The 16,842-nt window shown below is 39.9% G+C and overlaps 2 protein-coding genes across 2 annotated transcripts; one reads left to right on the plus strand and one right to left on the minus strand.

Annotated features, from left to right (window-relative positions):
* The first annotated feature begins 1,351 nt into the window (after nt 1-1,351).
* Nucleotides 1,352-11,543, plus strand: LOC144715727 (uncharacterized). Its single transcript, XM_078590701.1, has 9 exons — nt 1,352-2,058; nt 2,181-2,305; nt 2,501-3,598; nt 4,009-4,278; nt 4,391-4,471; nt 7,320-7,416; nt 7,492-7,558; nt 8,859-8,954; nt 10,217-11,543. The coding sequence occupies exons 1-9, from the start codon at nt 1,578-1,580 to the stop codon at nt 10,230-10,232; spliced, it is 2,331 nt and encodes a 776-aa protein (XP_078446827.1). The 5' UTR covers nt 1,352-1,577; the 3' UTR covers nt 10,233-11,543.
* Nucleotides 11,544-11,664: 121 nt separating this feature from the next.
* LOC144715728 (U1 small nuclear ribonucleoprotein C-like) lies at nt 11,665-16,380 on the minus strand. The gene is made up of 6 exons (XM_078590702.1): nt 16,170-16,380; nt 16,048-16,090; nt 15,465-15,506; nt 13,762-14,017; nt 12,006-12,321; nt 11,665-11,806 (listed from the first exon to the last, which is right to left on the minus strand). Exons 1-5 carry the CDS (start codon nt 16,175-16,177, stop codon nt 12,035-12,037), a joined length of 636 nt encoding a protein of 211 aa, XP_078446828.1. The 5' UTR covers nt 16,178-16,380; the 3' UTR covers nt 11,665-11,806; nt 12,006-12,034.
* Between the last annotated feature and the right edge of the window lie 462 nt (nt 16,381-16,842).

Below are 16,842 nucleotides of genomic sequence, written 5' to 3' on the forward strand. Positions count from 1 at the left end.
TAAAAAGATAGGCGGCTAGAGAGAGATGAAGAGGGTAGATAGAGAGAGAAGAAGATAGATAGAGAGAAAAAGATAACTGGAAAGAGAGAGAGAGATGCATTCATAGGCGTTCTGAAAGGCATTAGAAGGAAACTACAACACAAAGCACAGCGGCAGGGAAGACATACATAATAAGACACAATTATCATGCTTTGATATTAACTGAACACGATTTTACTAATTAATAAATGCAAAACTCACAATAGAATTTAAACGCAAATCACACAGTAGGAATATCGTATAATGCAACCAAATTTCATGTCATAAAATTCAAATAATGTGTACTATCAGTGTATAATTCAGAATCAATTCAGTATAAAATGTATGATTGAAACTTTATTACAGCACGTGAGTAAGAAAGAATGGTCCTTTCAATCATTAATAAATGTAATACTTTGCCCCTTCCTGCCCAATTTTAGTACTTCTACAGTAAATATGGTATCTAAATCTGCATTTAATAATTAAATACAAATAATAGTTATTTCCCTAAACCGGAACATTGTTTAGTTCCATCCAAAACGCGTCTCTCATGAGCAACGAGCGACGTCAAGAACCAGAGCGATACCACTTCAATCATAGTCCTAGTTTGTCTCTTTCATCGAGGGTGCCCATAACGTTACCCTTTCGCGTCACGCTTTCTCGATAATCGTCCCCTCACACCACTCATACTCCGAAGGTTCGACTTTAGGAGAATCAAGACTGAAGCAGGCACGACTTTAGGAGCATTACAAAGTAAACTAACTCCGTTGCTACCATCTACAGTGCAGGGACGAGGAGGGGATGGCTTTTTCGTCCCAGTACGAAAAAATCATCCCGTCCACGAGATTGGACAAAAACTGGGACGGAAATTCATCCCAGGATGAACGGACGGGATGGTTTTCCGATCGTCGAACGGAAAAATCCATCCTGTCCAGAGGTCTCGGACAATGGACCGTTAGGGATGGATGAAAATCCGTCGGATTCGCATCCGATGGTCGAGATCTTGCCACGTGGCATTGGTTAATCAATTCCTTGGCATTTTACATCGAAGTCCCTGCTTCTTTTCGCACACGCAAACTGACGCAGCCCAAAAGTATTTGTTCATATGTCCCTTTGCTCTCTCTCCCCTCCATATTTCCCCAAAAAAACTCAGAAAAGTATATTAAAATTTTAAAACGTAATTTTAAAACTTTGGAACGGGACGGATTTCCTCCGCACGGGACGAACTGGCAAAGCTGGGACGCGGACAATTTTTTTCTTTAATGGATGAATCCCTGGACGGGACGGGTTGGACGAAGTTGAAATATCCGGACATCGGACTGGACGATCTTCGACCCGTCCCGTCCATCGTCCACGGCCCGGACGATCCGGAACTATACTACCATCAATCCGGCACAGCGGAACGATCCCTGGGAGCGGAGACGAGGGACAGGGCAGACCAGGCTCTGGCTTTTGCCGGCAAAATAACTGTCATTAAATTAATTAACAAATAATTTTCAATTAATAAATAATGGGGTTTAACGGTTTTAGCCGGTTAAGATCCGACCGCCTCTTTTTAAATGGAAGTTCCCGCCAAGAATACAGCCATGGCGAAGAGCGAGAGTGCTCGGCGTGCGGAGAAAGCTTCGATGGCGAATGTAATGGCGGACCGATCGATCGTTCCTCGGCGGATTGGAGATGAAGAAATTGATAAAAATCTCGGATTTCATGGCCAGTTGTGCGATCGCGATGATACAATTCCTTTGGAGGAAGATGATGATGATGATGCGGTAGAGACGGAGTTCATGGAGGAGTCTTCTGACCTAGCCGGAGAGACGCAGTTTATGGAAGTTCAGGATCCTGTCAGCTGGAATCGTGGATTTGAGGTGTGCGTGGAGACCGAAGCTGCTGAGGATGGCGAGGAAGGGTCTCAGAAGACCGCGGTGTTGGATAGTGATGAAGAGCACTCCGATGAAGTCTCCACTCCTTTTGTGATTCCTTCCGTGAATTGCATAGCTGAATCGGATCAGGCTTCACCTGCTGTTGGAGGGGACGGATCAGGTTTGTCTCTTTTTTGCGTTGTGATTGAGGAGGTGAAAGGGGAAATTCGAATTTGGTTCGTGGATAAGTGTACTTTAGCTTGTCGGATTTGAGATTTTTTTGGGATTATTTCGATTGAGCAGGGCCTATAAAGAGGAGCTTCAGTGAAGTCCGGGCTGCATCGCTGCGGGCTGCTGGTCTTGCAGCAAGCCGGAACGCTACTCCAGAGATTGGCGTTTCTCTGAGGAATTCATCTTTTGCTGGTGAAGTAAGTGAAACTAATGAGATAGTCCTTTCGTAAAAAATCTCATGTACTTTCAGTTTTCAAATATCATGGCTTTCTGTCACCTCACCCACTTTATCTATTTTAGATATAATCTCTTTTAGACACAAGCGATAATGTCATGATACTGGGTCTCTCTCAGGAAGTTTGTAAATCCTGTACTTTGCGATTTCTGTGCAGGTCTCTCATGGTGATGAAGCTGCGAGTAGAAATGTCAGCCATGCAGCAAGGAAGCTTGATTTTGAAGAGAAATTATCTGGTGGAGCTGATGGTAGAAATTCAGAGCCTGTTTACTCTCTTTATTGCTCGCAAGAACCAGCTGAACAGATCAAGGCAGATGCTCTGAAGGCTGTTGATAAATTCTTGTTCGTTAATGATATGGGGCTCTCTCAAGATTACAACAATGGGACGAGAATCGAAGTGGAAAAGTTCTCAGTTCCGATTGCTGTAGGGGCTCATAAACTAATGAAAACTTGTATCCCTGGAAACCCTTTAGGGAAAGCCAGAATTTTTGACTGGGTTGATAGTTGTGAAGACGAGGGTGGTGGTGACTTCTTTACAAAGAGAAAAGACCTTTTTTTCGGAGGTACTTTGCATATGAAGAAATCCCATGCATCATCATTGAAGGAAGAAGGTAGATTTTCTGGTGATGGTTCTAAGAGAACTCGTCTATCCTCGTCAGAGCGTCGAAGGAAGCCAAAAACTTCCATTGGCGATGTTTCTCGAGATTCACCAGTAAAACTGTCAAGAACTGCTGGACCTGATACTCAAGTTGCAGCTGAAGCAATGGATCTTATTTCTTCTAACCTTGGAGGCAGTGTACGGAGATCAATGAGGTTAAAGGCGCTTCACAACACATCTAAAGAGGATGGTTTGTCAGTGATTGGCCCTCATGTGTCCTATTCTCTTGAGAATGAGAGAGTAAATCTCGAGCAGGTTAAATTTATGGCTTCATTGGATGATGCGAATGAAGAAGAGAAAACCCCTGAAAGGGGAAGACGGCATGAGGGAGAGCAGGCAGTTGAAGACACATATGTGTTGCCAACTTCTGAATCAAGTAATGTATCGCCCATTTGCACCAGTGCTCATTCTTTGAGAGAAAAATGTCAGAGGCGCTTATCAAGATCATCAGTTTTCAAGGAGCCAATTAAACTGGGGAAGGCAGAAATTTCTCCAAATGTTGGCCTCAGAGATCTCCGAAGAAGGAGAGAGATCGCGAGCATCCGGGTTTGTCTCAGTCATCACTTGGATGATGATATAATTAAGAAGCAGAAAAGGGTAAGGCATGTTACAACATTTGCTTTCTAGAACTAAAACTAGCGTTCATCATCACTGATGAGGATGCGAAGTCGTTATTGTCTGTGTCATTCGTCATTGGAAGGATCACGACGATGACTAAATCATCATTGTCATTGACTTTCCTCCACTGGTCGGATGAGGATGCTGATGATTGTTTTGTCTCATCATACCCTCTGTTAAACTCACTTGGATGAAGAGATACGATGATGAAATCGTTATCATCTTCGTCATTTGACTGTGGCTGACACTACGATAAGGATTATTGAATCATCATCTCCATTCAAGCTGAAGACTTCGAGTGATGGTTTTTGAATGACAGTGATGACTTTCGTCATCGCCTGAAACTAGAACCTTTTTTACTTTCATCCTGAGATCTTTCTGCTTTGCAGATTTTGGTGCGTTTGGGTATCTCCTCTGTGGATTGTGTTTCGGAGGCTACACATTTCGTGGCAGATAAGTTTGTTCGAACTAGAAATATGCTGCTAGGAATGGCTCTTGGCAAACCAGTGGTGTCGCATCACTGGTTGGAAAGCTGCAGCCAAGCACGCTGCGCAATTGATGAGAAAAATTATATACTTAGGGACGTGAAGAAGGAGAAAGAGATAGGGTTCAGCATGCCGGATTCCTTGTCTCGGGCACGGCAAAAATCTTTTCTTCAGGTATATGTCCATTTGATTCAATTATCTTTTTAGATTTTACTCGGCGTCTGTAAATTATGATATAGATATTAGCTTTTCTTGCTCTAATTTGTAATTGTTGAAACTTATTCAGGGTAAACGAGTTTTCATCACACCTAATGTCAAACCCAGCAGGGAACTAGTTGCTGACTTAGTTAGGGCAGCCAAAGGCGAGGTATTCTCTTTATGATTATCATTCTCTCATATGCATTATTGTCTCTATGGTGGTAGTTTTTTGATTACCAGACTATGGCATTTCTATTCTTATCTTTTACCCCCAGACGTACCTTACCCTTATATGTTTTTATTTATTCATTTAAAGTTATTTTGTGATAAGGGTTCTCTTTGAGATAGCCCACTCTGCATACATACTTAAGAGCCCCCCAACTTGTGAACGAAAACTGTTGTGTTTCCCGTTTTCTCTCCTTTTAGACTGACTCTATGGCTACCTCATCTCGCCCCTCCAACTTCAGCAGTGGGCAAAATCGGGATACAATTTTTTGATTTAATAATCCAAATTGGAGCAGTGTATTTTGCTCCTTGATTTTTAAAGGAACATATTATTTGCCAGCCTGTATCTAACAACCATTTTCTGCTCTCCACCTATTTTCTTTTGTTAATATGTAAGTGGGCCACATCTTATAAATAGCTTACCGGCGCTCCTTTCTAACTTCCCTTTGTTAACTACTTATAATCCACATGGATTATAAGTTCTCTAATGTTTAAATGGGCCACGGCTCGTTACTGTTTAATTGGTATTTAAGGCAGGTTAGTAAGTAGTGTTCTTTTTTATAACAAAGTCCTAGGAAGAAGAGAGGTGGCAGTGCTGGTGGTGGGTCATCTGGAGCAGGATCTCATAACCATCTCTTGTCATTTCTCACACAAATACTCCATCTTCATATTTTTTAAGAGAACCAAATTAAGAATAAATGGATTCATGTGTTTGCATTTGTGGATGATTTTCTTTCGAAAGGATGAATCTGTAGATGATAACATACACTGTCAGGTGTATGCTCGAGAGGAGAGCCAGCCATGCAAGCAGCAATGGCTCAGGAAGTTTCCTGCACTGGGGGCCCACTACCAGAGAAAACGACTAAGAGCCTTCCTCCCAACTGAGTGAGGTAGCGCAAAGTACATCATGAGTCTCCGATTTAGACCTTGATTTAAGCCTCTATCTGGGACATGATTCTTGAAAGAAATAAAGCTAAATATAGAAGACAGACTGAGAAAAGGAAAAAATATATCCGGGGGCTAACCCATTTAAGCATCTGAGGGATGATCTGTTAGGCTTTATGCTTCCTGGACCACTGGCTCCAAAGGCGATCCTCATATGGTTCTGTGGCAGGGGCCCATGGTTAAGGCGGGCCATTCGAATAGTAGGGGAAGATGAACTGATTCCCAACCGATGAGAATGGTAACATCACGTAATTTCCCACTTGATTCCCAACATGTTAAGGTGCTCCCAGTTGGTTGAGAGCAGATTGATTCAGAATCCCCTTCAGTGCAATTCGAGGGTCCATTATCTGATTTGTATGAAAGAATCGAGATTTTACAGTGTCTATTCCCAGTCCATCTAACACCCACTCAATCTGGGCTATCATGCCTAGCTTAACCATCAGTTTCTGAAACCCTAATCCTGGTAGGCCTCTGGTGAAGATATCAGCTACTTGATCTGCATTGCAAACAAATTTTGGATTGATGGCACCCTTGTCCACCTTTTCCTCAATGTAATACCGATTCATTTCAATATGCTTTGTCCTTTCATGTTATACTGGATTATTGGCAACGGCAAAAGCTGATTTTTCATCACAAGACAGTCTAGTTGCCTTCAGTATTTTCTTCCCTTCTTCTTCCAGAATACCCTTTGACCCTCACTCCTTCACATTACCTCTTGAGCCAAAGCTCCTTGACTCAGATTCTGCCCTGGATCATGTGATCACTTGCTGCGTTTTGTCTTCCAAGTCACAACATTACCTCTTATGTATGTGTAGTTCCCTGTTGTCAACCTTTGGTGTACGACTGATCCAGCATAGTCAGAAATTCTTGTCCAACTGTGGTTTTTAGATAGGAAAGCACACAGGTATGCAGCTTGAAAATATATTTCCTTTGGATATTGCATGTGTTGGCTGCACAAACCAACAGGAAACATGATATCAGGCTGATATAGCCTCAGTTAAATCTGATAGGAAAACACTGAGAAAATATTCCAAATTGTTGTCTTGGAAATCCAAATACCTCTATAAAGAAAGACCCAATAATGTCTTAACGTGACTGTGAATCTGTGAGGAAAAAGAAGAATCTGATGGAAGAAAGATGAGATCAAATGAGGATTTGGCAAAGACACGATAGGTGAAGCAGAAGCCGACTCCTCTCGTTGTCGGAGCCTCCCAAAGCACCAGCCTAAACCACTTGCATAGCTGCCCCACTCGATTTCTAGTGGTCATTTCTTGAATTGTCATTCCTTCCTCCACCTTATATAAAGAGGAGAGGCACATGTGACTCCTATTCATCCCACTTCTGTACTTACTGGTATAAATTTGATTTGGGAACTTATTGCAGGCTTGTATGATCCAATCATATCATCCCTCATTAAAGGACTTGTATGATTCAAGCATATCATCCCTCATTACAGGACTTGTATGATTCAAGCATATCATCCCTCATTACAGGACTTGTATGATTCAAGCATATCATCCCTCCAATGAGTCACCATATGTGCTTCTCGAAATAGATGATTCATTTATCCATACAGATCTGTACAAATATGTTACAGGGTTGTGGGCTCGACCCGGTACTACTCACGAAGCAGATCCTCATACCCAACAGATCTTCGTAATGTATTTTTACAAATATGTTGAAAGATGGGGATTAAAAAAATGTTACACCTTGAAAGAAGGAAATTGAATAAAGAAAGAGAAAAATAAGCTAGAAAAGGAATATAGAGTATGCATTCAGCATGTTTCCAAAAATGTTGCCTATCTATTGCAGCTATATTTATATTGGTTCATAATTCTGTGATGCAGCCTCTGGAGAGGGTGGGGAGATCAGCAGCAAAAGAGGATCTTCTGGTCATATCTTGTGATGAGGATTTTGCCATCTCTTCCCCTTTCCTTGAAAGAGGTAAATGATTACTGCGTCATGTTTGAGGATTAAATTGTCAATTTTTCCGAGCTGCTCGTAATCAATAATCTTCAGGTGGGGAAGTCTTCAGCTCCGAGCTCTTGTTAAATGGGATTGTTGTTCAGAGGCTTGATTACGAGAGGTTGACCCTGGATGCAATACCTATTCCAATGTTTAATTAATGTTCCCTCCTTCCAGTCCTATGAAAAGGCATTTATAACTAAGTAATTCGGTGTTTTATTTACTGTGCCTATTTTTCTAAATGAACAATGTTTGTAGAAATTTAAAGCTATTTGTGTCAATCGATTTAAATAATTTTTGTAGAAGTTTCAGTTCTACATCCGATCTCTAAAAAAAGCAATTTAAGATTACTTATGATGTATCTTCTTGACATCATTGGATTTGAACAGTGTTTGTTGAAGTTCCAGTCACGTCTTCTATTCACGAGAATTATTTTTAACAACTAGAAGGAATTCGTCAGGACTTTGACGAGGTCCTGCTGATGACATATCGGCAGAAAGGCAAATGGCCAATGCCCATCAGATAGGGCCTGGGTCGGGGTATATGCCCATTATTTTATTTTGTTATGTTTTGTTCTAAGACTCTTGTATGGACGATTAGTTTGGCTTTTGAGGTATCCGTGCTGCATCTAACAGAGTTGGAAGCCACAATCAAACTCCTCTCCGGTGCAAGAACCGGGTAGATTCATGAGTAACATACCAGAGGTTTATTTGTTATACTTACTTTTTTGGGGAAAAAAATGTGAAGCGGTTTGTGTCAATCAATATAAATAGTATTTCTAGAGGTTTCAGCTCCTGCTTCCATTCCTTGGCAAGAACAGTTAAATAAGAACAAGAAGGAATCTAGCGGTTTATTTTACTCTCTGTCTCTCTGCCTATCTCTGGGATAAGCGATCAAATTTAAAGCTGATTATGACAATTGATTTTGATCGTGTCTTTACAAGTTATGGCTGTTCCTTCAATTCCAAATAAGACGAGACTCTGTGAGGAGCTATTGATGTCCACTGATTCAAATGTTATCTCCAGAAGTTTGCTTTATGTATATTCATTCAAATGCTGTCTGCAGAAGTTTTTGTTTCTCCTTCCTATCCCTAGAAAAAAGCAATGGAAGAATATACAAGGAACTCATGTAGGAATTTTCTTAAGTTTCCCGATTTTCATAGAGAGAAAATTACAAATTTAAAGATTTCAACGTCAACTAATTTTAATATTGTTTGAACAAGGAATTCGAGAAGGAATTTTGCAAAGCATGCTTTTTTTTCTGGAGAACTGATCAAATTTAAATCTTATTTCATAAATATTGTGTCTTTAAGGAATTCATTTTAACTCACTCTGCCATTTTTTCAGCTATTCAAATTTCAAGTTATTCATGTCCTTTAATTTAAATAGAGTTTGTAATGTTTTGTTTCTGTTCATCCACAGACATCAAATTTTCACTGATCGTATCAAGCGGACCCGCTCTACTATCTGGATTAGAACAAGCAGCAATAATCAGTTCCTCTCCTTGAGCAAGTCCAGGTAGGCAATCCACTGCTTCATAGAGTTCCGTTTCTTCTTTTCCTTGTATAGCTAACCTTTACTAGACATCTTTAAAGCCATGTTTAAAGATTTGGTCTAAGACTCATTTACAAAGTCCCAATTCACATAAGTTCATAATAGGTTTAGCAGACGATGATTGAATGGTGTACAATCGTCTGGGATGGGAGGGTATGATGGTTTAGGATGGTTTTCGTCTTGTCCCAATTCCCTTTTTTTGGGTCGTCTAAAACCGTCCTGTCTGAAACTGTCTCATCAGGGAACCGTCCGGTCTGAAACTGTCCCATCTGGTAACCATCCCGTCAGGAAAACGGCACGCCCCTGCGGTCTCGATCCCTTCTGACATTAGAAATGGGAAATGATTTGAGTTCTGAAACAAATAAGTTCTTAAATTCAAGAAAATAATCATCAAATGGAATTTTAGTACATTTCTCTGCAGTCTAACGACTGCAGATGAGACCGTTCATTTTCGCCAGATGAAAATATGGTCTCATCCTTTGTCCGTGTTAGAGTCCTGATGAGATAACCGATTCTTGAAATCGTCGGGTTATAAATACCCCCTTGTAAGGTCATTAGAAGGACTTTTGGATGAAAGATCAACTTGTGGTTTCTTGGCACGAGTAGCTGTATCCGTCTTTCGTGAGGACAAGAACTCCCGATTCGGAGGTTCTTGAGAGTTTGTTCACCTATCGTTCTCTCTTCTTCTCTCTTACCTCTTCCATCTCTCCTATTCTTCTCTCTACCCCTCGTCCCATTTCTTGATTTTTTTAGATCTCCATGGGGATCGTAACAGTTTGGCAGAGGAACTTCCATCTCATCTGACATCCGAGACCCTGGACGGGACCGGTTATTTTGTCTCAGGACGAAAAAAATGCCCTCTCTGTCAGTGAACTTACAGGGGTGGGTTGATGAATGATGAAGGACGAAGGCAACAATGATTACAGCTCTTGGAAACCAGATGATGATGATGATCCCAAACAATCACCATCGTTATCCAAAGTACCGTCATCATCTTCGACAATGAAAATTGATTATAAACTGATGGATGATTTGTCATCATCCACTGGTCATTGTTGATGCAGAAACCTAGCTTATACTAATTCACTTAAGTTACGGGACAAATGACTACTGTTTTCCAGATTAATATTCTTTCATAAAGATTCGTTTACTGCTCCTTTCCCAAGTTTTACACTCATGATCCCAGGAATACCATTTGATGCAGCCTTCCTCTCTTCTAATTTCAGGAATTCCTCTGATTAGGGCATTTTATCACTTGCTTAGTGATGGTTTTGTAAATATAAATAATTGTTTCAACTAGTTGAAACTTTCGATGATGATTGTTCAGAGATATCATCATTAAATGTTACTCCGACATATTTAAATAATCATCTCCAGACGACAAACCATCGTATAGGGTTACAACCCAATACGACATGCAGAGCAGGATGACGTGGCTCCGGATGATGCTTTGTGATGCAGCCTTCCTCCCACAAAATTTAGGAATGCCCCTAATGCAGGCTTTCAATCACTTGTTTAGTGGTGACTTTGTAAATACGAATCAATTAGATGGAATATTAATTTTGTAAAAGTTAACACGGCATAACCCTGTGTAGGGTTCAGTAACTGTTTTCCGTCACGTCTTTAGTCCCGTCACGAGGGTCATGATTGAAGATGAAGACTTGACGAAAGACATATCTGGGACTGTCACAGTGATGTGAGAGTTGAGGAGTTGCCGGGATGACGATGACATGACAAATGGTATAACATACGGTGAAGGGATCGGATGGGAGAGTTGAGGAGTTGCCGGGATGATGATGACATGATGGATGATATGAAAGATGGTGAAGGGATTGGATGGAAGAGTTGGGGAGTTGCCTGGATGACGATGACATGACGGATGATATGATAGACTGTGAAGGGATCAAATGGGAGAGTTGAGTTGCCTGGATGACGATGACATGACAGATGACGAGGGGTCAGGATGGGTGACGTGACGGGGCATGAATCTCAACAATAGTGGACAATATTTTTTAGAAAGGAAAAGCTGTCTCACACTCTCTCCTTCTCTTCACATGTGACATGTTCACGGGTACCGTGGCCGCTATGAGACATGGTGGGGATGCTGGGAGAGAGGTGCATAGTGAGGGAATCAGAAGATTTATTGCTCGCAACAAATTGCACAAACTTAGGTCTCAAAACAATTAAATTAAAGCTGAAAATAAAAGTTTTTTATTTGTTTATTTGCCCTTAGTGCCTGTCTGTGATGCTATCCGGATGACGGGATGAAGAGACAAAAGTCATACTGTGAAGGTTTTTTTCTAAAAATCAGGGACGCGTGACAGGACGGGAGCCGTGACAAACTACCAGCTACACTGTCCCGTCCCATCCATCCCGTCCGGCACATTGTTAACCTTATCCCTGCATTAATATCCATCAAAATAGGAATACTGAGAAAAATGAATGTAGAACTGATTAAATATGCAGAGTGGGGCATTTTCTAGTATGTCTTCACTGTTAATAAGGAGCCCGCCATTAATTAGGCTGCTGATTATGGTGCCATCATCCAGACCCTATGCACATCGTTATCTTTAGCAAGCGATCATTTAAGAAAATCAGTCAGCGTTTGATTTCTAGATTAGGGTTCATCTATGTCTCTGAATGAATGCCTTTTTAATTTAGAAAAAAACTGGCCTTGAAAAAGGTAAGCATCTCCATAAAAGAAACAGGATTTTGCGTTTGATAACAGCCTGAAAAGGCAGTGGCCTCCTCTACTACCTTCACAACTTTGCAAACGTAAGAATCCAGGCTGGTTGCATTGACTCCATCAGCCATTCCTGCAGACGAGAGATAGATGAGACGAAAGTCTCAATAAATAAAAGAAGGGTATAAATATAGGAGAGAGAGATAGATAGACAGAGAGAGAGAGAGAGACAGCATCCTATGACAATCAAAAAGATGTGCAGAGAGAGAGAGAGCATTTACATGCATTCTTATATAGTTTGGATAGATAAAGAAAGAGATATAGAAATGTACCTTGTGCAAGGAGAACGGTTAGCTAGTGGCTACTCAGAAGACTGGGAGAAGTGGTGGTGGCCCCCATCTTGGGGGGTAGACGTAGGCGACGGGCCATCCTGAAAGTCGTACCCGCCGCCGCCTGCCGCAGTCGGATTGCTCTGATAGGATGCGGGGTTGAAGCCCTGAATCCCGCCAGGCGAAATCGGCATAGCGGACGACCCGCCTGCCGACGGAGGGGCAAGAGGCGGAGGCCGAGGAGGCCCATTCATCAGCATTCCTGCCGAGCCCGGACCGTGCGGACCCGGATATGGCATTCCTGGCATGCCCCCATAACCTGCACCATAAACCCAAGGACAAGATTTAGAGTGAGAAAGAGAGAGGGGGAATAAGTAAGGACCATTCCGGTTTCATTATTGTTGAAGATATGGGCTAAATAAGTACGTAAAACTCATTAATAAGCCAAATGGAGTTAGAAGATTATCTGCCTCCATCGGACCCATTAACCACGGCTAACGGCTAGTCAAATTAGCCGTTAACTAGACGTTAGGAACTAGCCGTTAGAGGGCTAGTATAAAACTGTTTGTATCATTGTAATGTACTAGCTTTTGCTGTTAAATAAAAATTTATCTTCTTTGGTTCTTGCTCTACTCTTCTCTGCAATCATCAGAGTAAATCAACAATTATCTTAAGCCATAAGAGAAGAGTGTTACTGAAGCAGCGGCAGAGAGATAACTCAAAACAAAGAGCATAGGATCTTGATCATCCCCCAGATCAGACTGTAGACCATTGATCAAATCGATTGATCAGATCATCGCATCCTACTCTCTGCTATCAAGATAAATCCTTATGAATAGCTGACATCTGGTGAAATCATGGCATACCCCATCCTGTCTTAATAAGCCTACGCACTGATTCCGGTTAGATTATGAGCTCTACAACCTTTTTCATCATAAATAAACCATCTGTTTGACCCGTTATTGATTAATGGAACGAATAAAAAAGAAAGAAAGCATAAGAACCGAGGTTTTGGTCTTATACCTCGTACATATACACCCAAACATATACTTCGGTTCAGTGCACGTATATGAGATTTCAATGGGAAAATGTCCGACTTTGTCCATGACGGGTAATAATATATCGATAAATAGATGAATTCTGAACTCAATGAAGATTAATGAAGAATGGATTTAGAAAAAAATGAAATTAACAGTAATCCTTGACAGATACTTGGGCACCAAAAAAAGAATGTTTCCTTATTTTGGGTTCCTAGTTTTTTGAAATCCTTTCGTTTAGACATTTTGAACAGAAGGTTTAGGCGTTTTTGGATCTGTCCAAAGTTCTGACAACTTTAAAAAAGATCTTATACTATATTTATGATTCCTAATCCTAATTATTTTCTCCATTTATGCTACAATTGAAGAAAAAAGAATCTTTGGTTATCAAACTTCGAATTTGCAGCCTGGAATGAAATTAAACATATCAGCAGGATAAGCCCTAAAACACTTTCAAGCGCTGACCCAGAGGAACAAGAGCAGCTTTGCTGCCAAGATTGACATTTTCTATACCTAAAACAGTTCCGAGAAAATGCAATCACAAACAGAAGCCCTAAATTTCGTATTTACGATCACGTATCCTAATCATTATCTGTCTACGTTCTGGAATTCCGCAAGATTGACATTTTCTAAACCTAAAACAGTTTAGAAGATAACTACAATTCCTACATAAATCAATATTCAAGAACCATAGATAATTTAAATCAATATTCGACACAGACCTGGTGCTCCTGGCATAGGACGTGGCAAAAAAGGAGGCCTCATCGCGGAGAAGGGCGGTTGCGAACCGCCAGGCATCGGCATCATTGGTGTAGGGAGAACGGGGAGACGAGGCCGCTGAGCATTTGGCGGGAGAGATGCTAAATATGTCGCGCCGACTTGATATGCTGCTTGCCCAAGATGCTCTTTGATCCTTTGATCTATAAGGCTTTGGGTTTGTTGCTCCTCAAACTGCTGATAGTATTGACGTACGTTTGCCTGGTGGTATAATAATTCAGTCAGAACATGCTAGGTCACCGATGTAAGATAATCTACCTATTTGTCTATCTCTCTGTCGATATGTACCTACCAATTTATCAACCTGTCAATCTGTATATATCAATCTGTCTCTCTCTTTCTATGTATCTACCAATTTATCAACCTGTCTATCTGTATCTATCAATCTGTCTATCTCTCTTTCTCTGTATATATCAATCTGTCTACCTCTCTTTCTATGTATCTATCAATTTATCAACCTGTCTATCTGTATCAATCAATCTGTCTATCTCTCTTTCTATTTATCTACCAATTTATCAACCTGTCAACCTGTATATATCAATCTGTCTATCTCTCTTTCGATATGTACCTACCAATTTATCAACCTGTCAATCTGTATATATCAATCTGTCTCTCCCTTTCTATGTATCTACCAATTTATCAACCTGTCTATCTGTATCCATCAATCTGTCTATCTCTCTTTCTCTGTATATATCAATCTGTCTACCTCTCTTTCTATGTATCTACCAATTTATCAACCTGTCTATCTGTATCAATCAATCTGTCAATCTCTCTTTCTATTTATCTACCAATTTATCAACCTGTCAACCTGTATATATCAATCTGTCTATCTCTCTGTCGATATGTACCTACCAATTTATCAACCTGTCAATCTGTATATATCAATCTGTCTCTCTCTTTCTATGTATCTACCAATTTATCAACCTGTCTATCTGTATCTATCAATCTGTCTATCTCTCTTTCTCTGTATATATCAATCTGTCTACCTCTCTTTCTATGTATCTATCAATTTATCAACCTGTCTATCTGTATCAATCAATCTGTCTATCTCTCTTTCTATTTATCTACCAATTTATCAACCTGTCTATCTGTATCTATCAATCTGTATATCTCTCTTTCTATGTATTTACCAATTTATCAACCTGTCTATCTGTATCTATCAATCTGTCTATCTCTCTTTCTATGTATCTGCCAATTTATCAACCTGTCTATCTGTATCCATCAATCTGTCTATCTCTCTTCCTATGTATCTACCAATTTATCGACCTGTATATCTGTATCTATCAATTTGTCTATCTCTCTTTCTATGTATCTACCAATTTATCAACCTGTCTAACTATATCTATCGATCTGTCTATCTCTCTTTCTACGAACCTATTAATCTGTCTATCTCTCTTTCTACGTATCTATCGATCTTTCTATCTCTCTTTCTACGTATCTATCGATCTGTCTACCTCTCTTTCTACGTATCTATCTATCTACATATAAATCTTTCAATCTACCTTTCTTTATACCTACTAATCAATCTGTGTCTCTCTCTATCCACCTATCTACCTATATATCTGCCTAACCAATATCTACTTATCTCTGTGTCTGCTTATATGTCAGTCTATGTATCAATAAACCAAAATTAGGAAATAATAAACACCTTGTGCTTATACCCAGCATTGTGTTGCTTCCGGACAGATGGCTGAAAAAGGTGGAGAAAATGAATAAGCTAGTAAGAAATAGGACTACTACATCGAAAATTTCAATCAATTTCATAAAAAAAGAGCTAGGGAAGCGAACTCTTCAGTCGTATAATTGAAATCAAAGATAAATTCAGAATATAAGAACACTGGAGTAAAAATGCGGTCAACCAACTTATGGAATCAACTTTACAGACGAATGCGGAAGATGAATGTCAAGAATTACAGGCGGTAAAACCAAACAAAGTTGAGAACAATGGAAAATCAGACATAAATTCGGAAAATAGGGGCACCAAATGAGGCAATAAGGCAGTCAATCCACCTGTTAGATAAGATTTATTGGCAAAAGTGGAATGTACAAATTAACAATCACAGGCTAACATCAAGAAGTTGAATTCATGAAATTTAGAGTAGCCAGTGCTATCGCAGGTTCGATATACTTCAGGAAGTAGAACAAAATTTAGATCATTTAAGAGAGACTGATTTATACCGAAACTAAAAATTCGTCCGAATACAAGGGATAATCCCGAGCATTCAACTCACCGAATCATGAGTGAGATAAGTATCACAATAATCGCAATAGTACCTGCAAACAAGACTAGCAACAGTTAAAAATACGCACTTCCACGCAAAAATCAACACCAAGGAATCGTAAACCGCTTTACCTTGGCATTTTAATGCAATCTCAGTCCTCGCGAAGAGTATCTACGTGTTGGAAGCTAGGGCTTAGGAAGAAAATGACAGTATTATCAACCAAAGATCAATGAAATTAAGAAAAACGAAAGTAGAGACAATCTAGAAACTTCAGCGCTTGCTACGCGATCGGAGCGCAAATCAGAATCAACTACGACGACGAAGAACATCGATCGAACAGAGGAAAGAGGGTTTTATAGAAGATCAAATTCTGGCAGTAAATAGAAGCGTATTAGTCCACATAATTTGGCCCAGTTAAGAAGATCTCGGCCCAATACCCAAAATGAAAAATAATATTAGTTTATACTTTATAGAATCAATCAAAGAGGCTACAAATTTATATGTTACGTACATTTTTTGTGTAGATGAAATATTTTTCTTTGGAATCAAATAAAGGGACTGAAAATTTATTTGTGAAGTACATTTTTGTGTACATGAAATATTTTATGATAGAATGAACCAGAGGACTACAATTTTATTTGTGGAGTATTTTTTTGGGCAAGTGAAATATTTTACTTTGGAATCAAATAAAGGGACTGAAAATTTATTTGTGAAGTACATTTTTGTGTACATGAAATATTTTATGATAGAATGAACCAGAGGACTACAATTTTATTTGTGGAGTATTTTTTTGGGCAAGTGAAA

This window comes from Wolffia australiana, chromosome 19 (genome assembly GCF_029677425.1).
Source record: "Wolffia australiana isolate 7733 chromosome 19, ASM2967742v1".
Classification (NCBI taxonomy): domain Eukaryota; kingdom Viridiplantae; phylum Streptophyta; class Magnoliopsida; order Alismatales; family Araceae; genus Wolffia; species Wolffia australiana.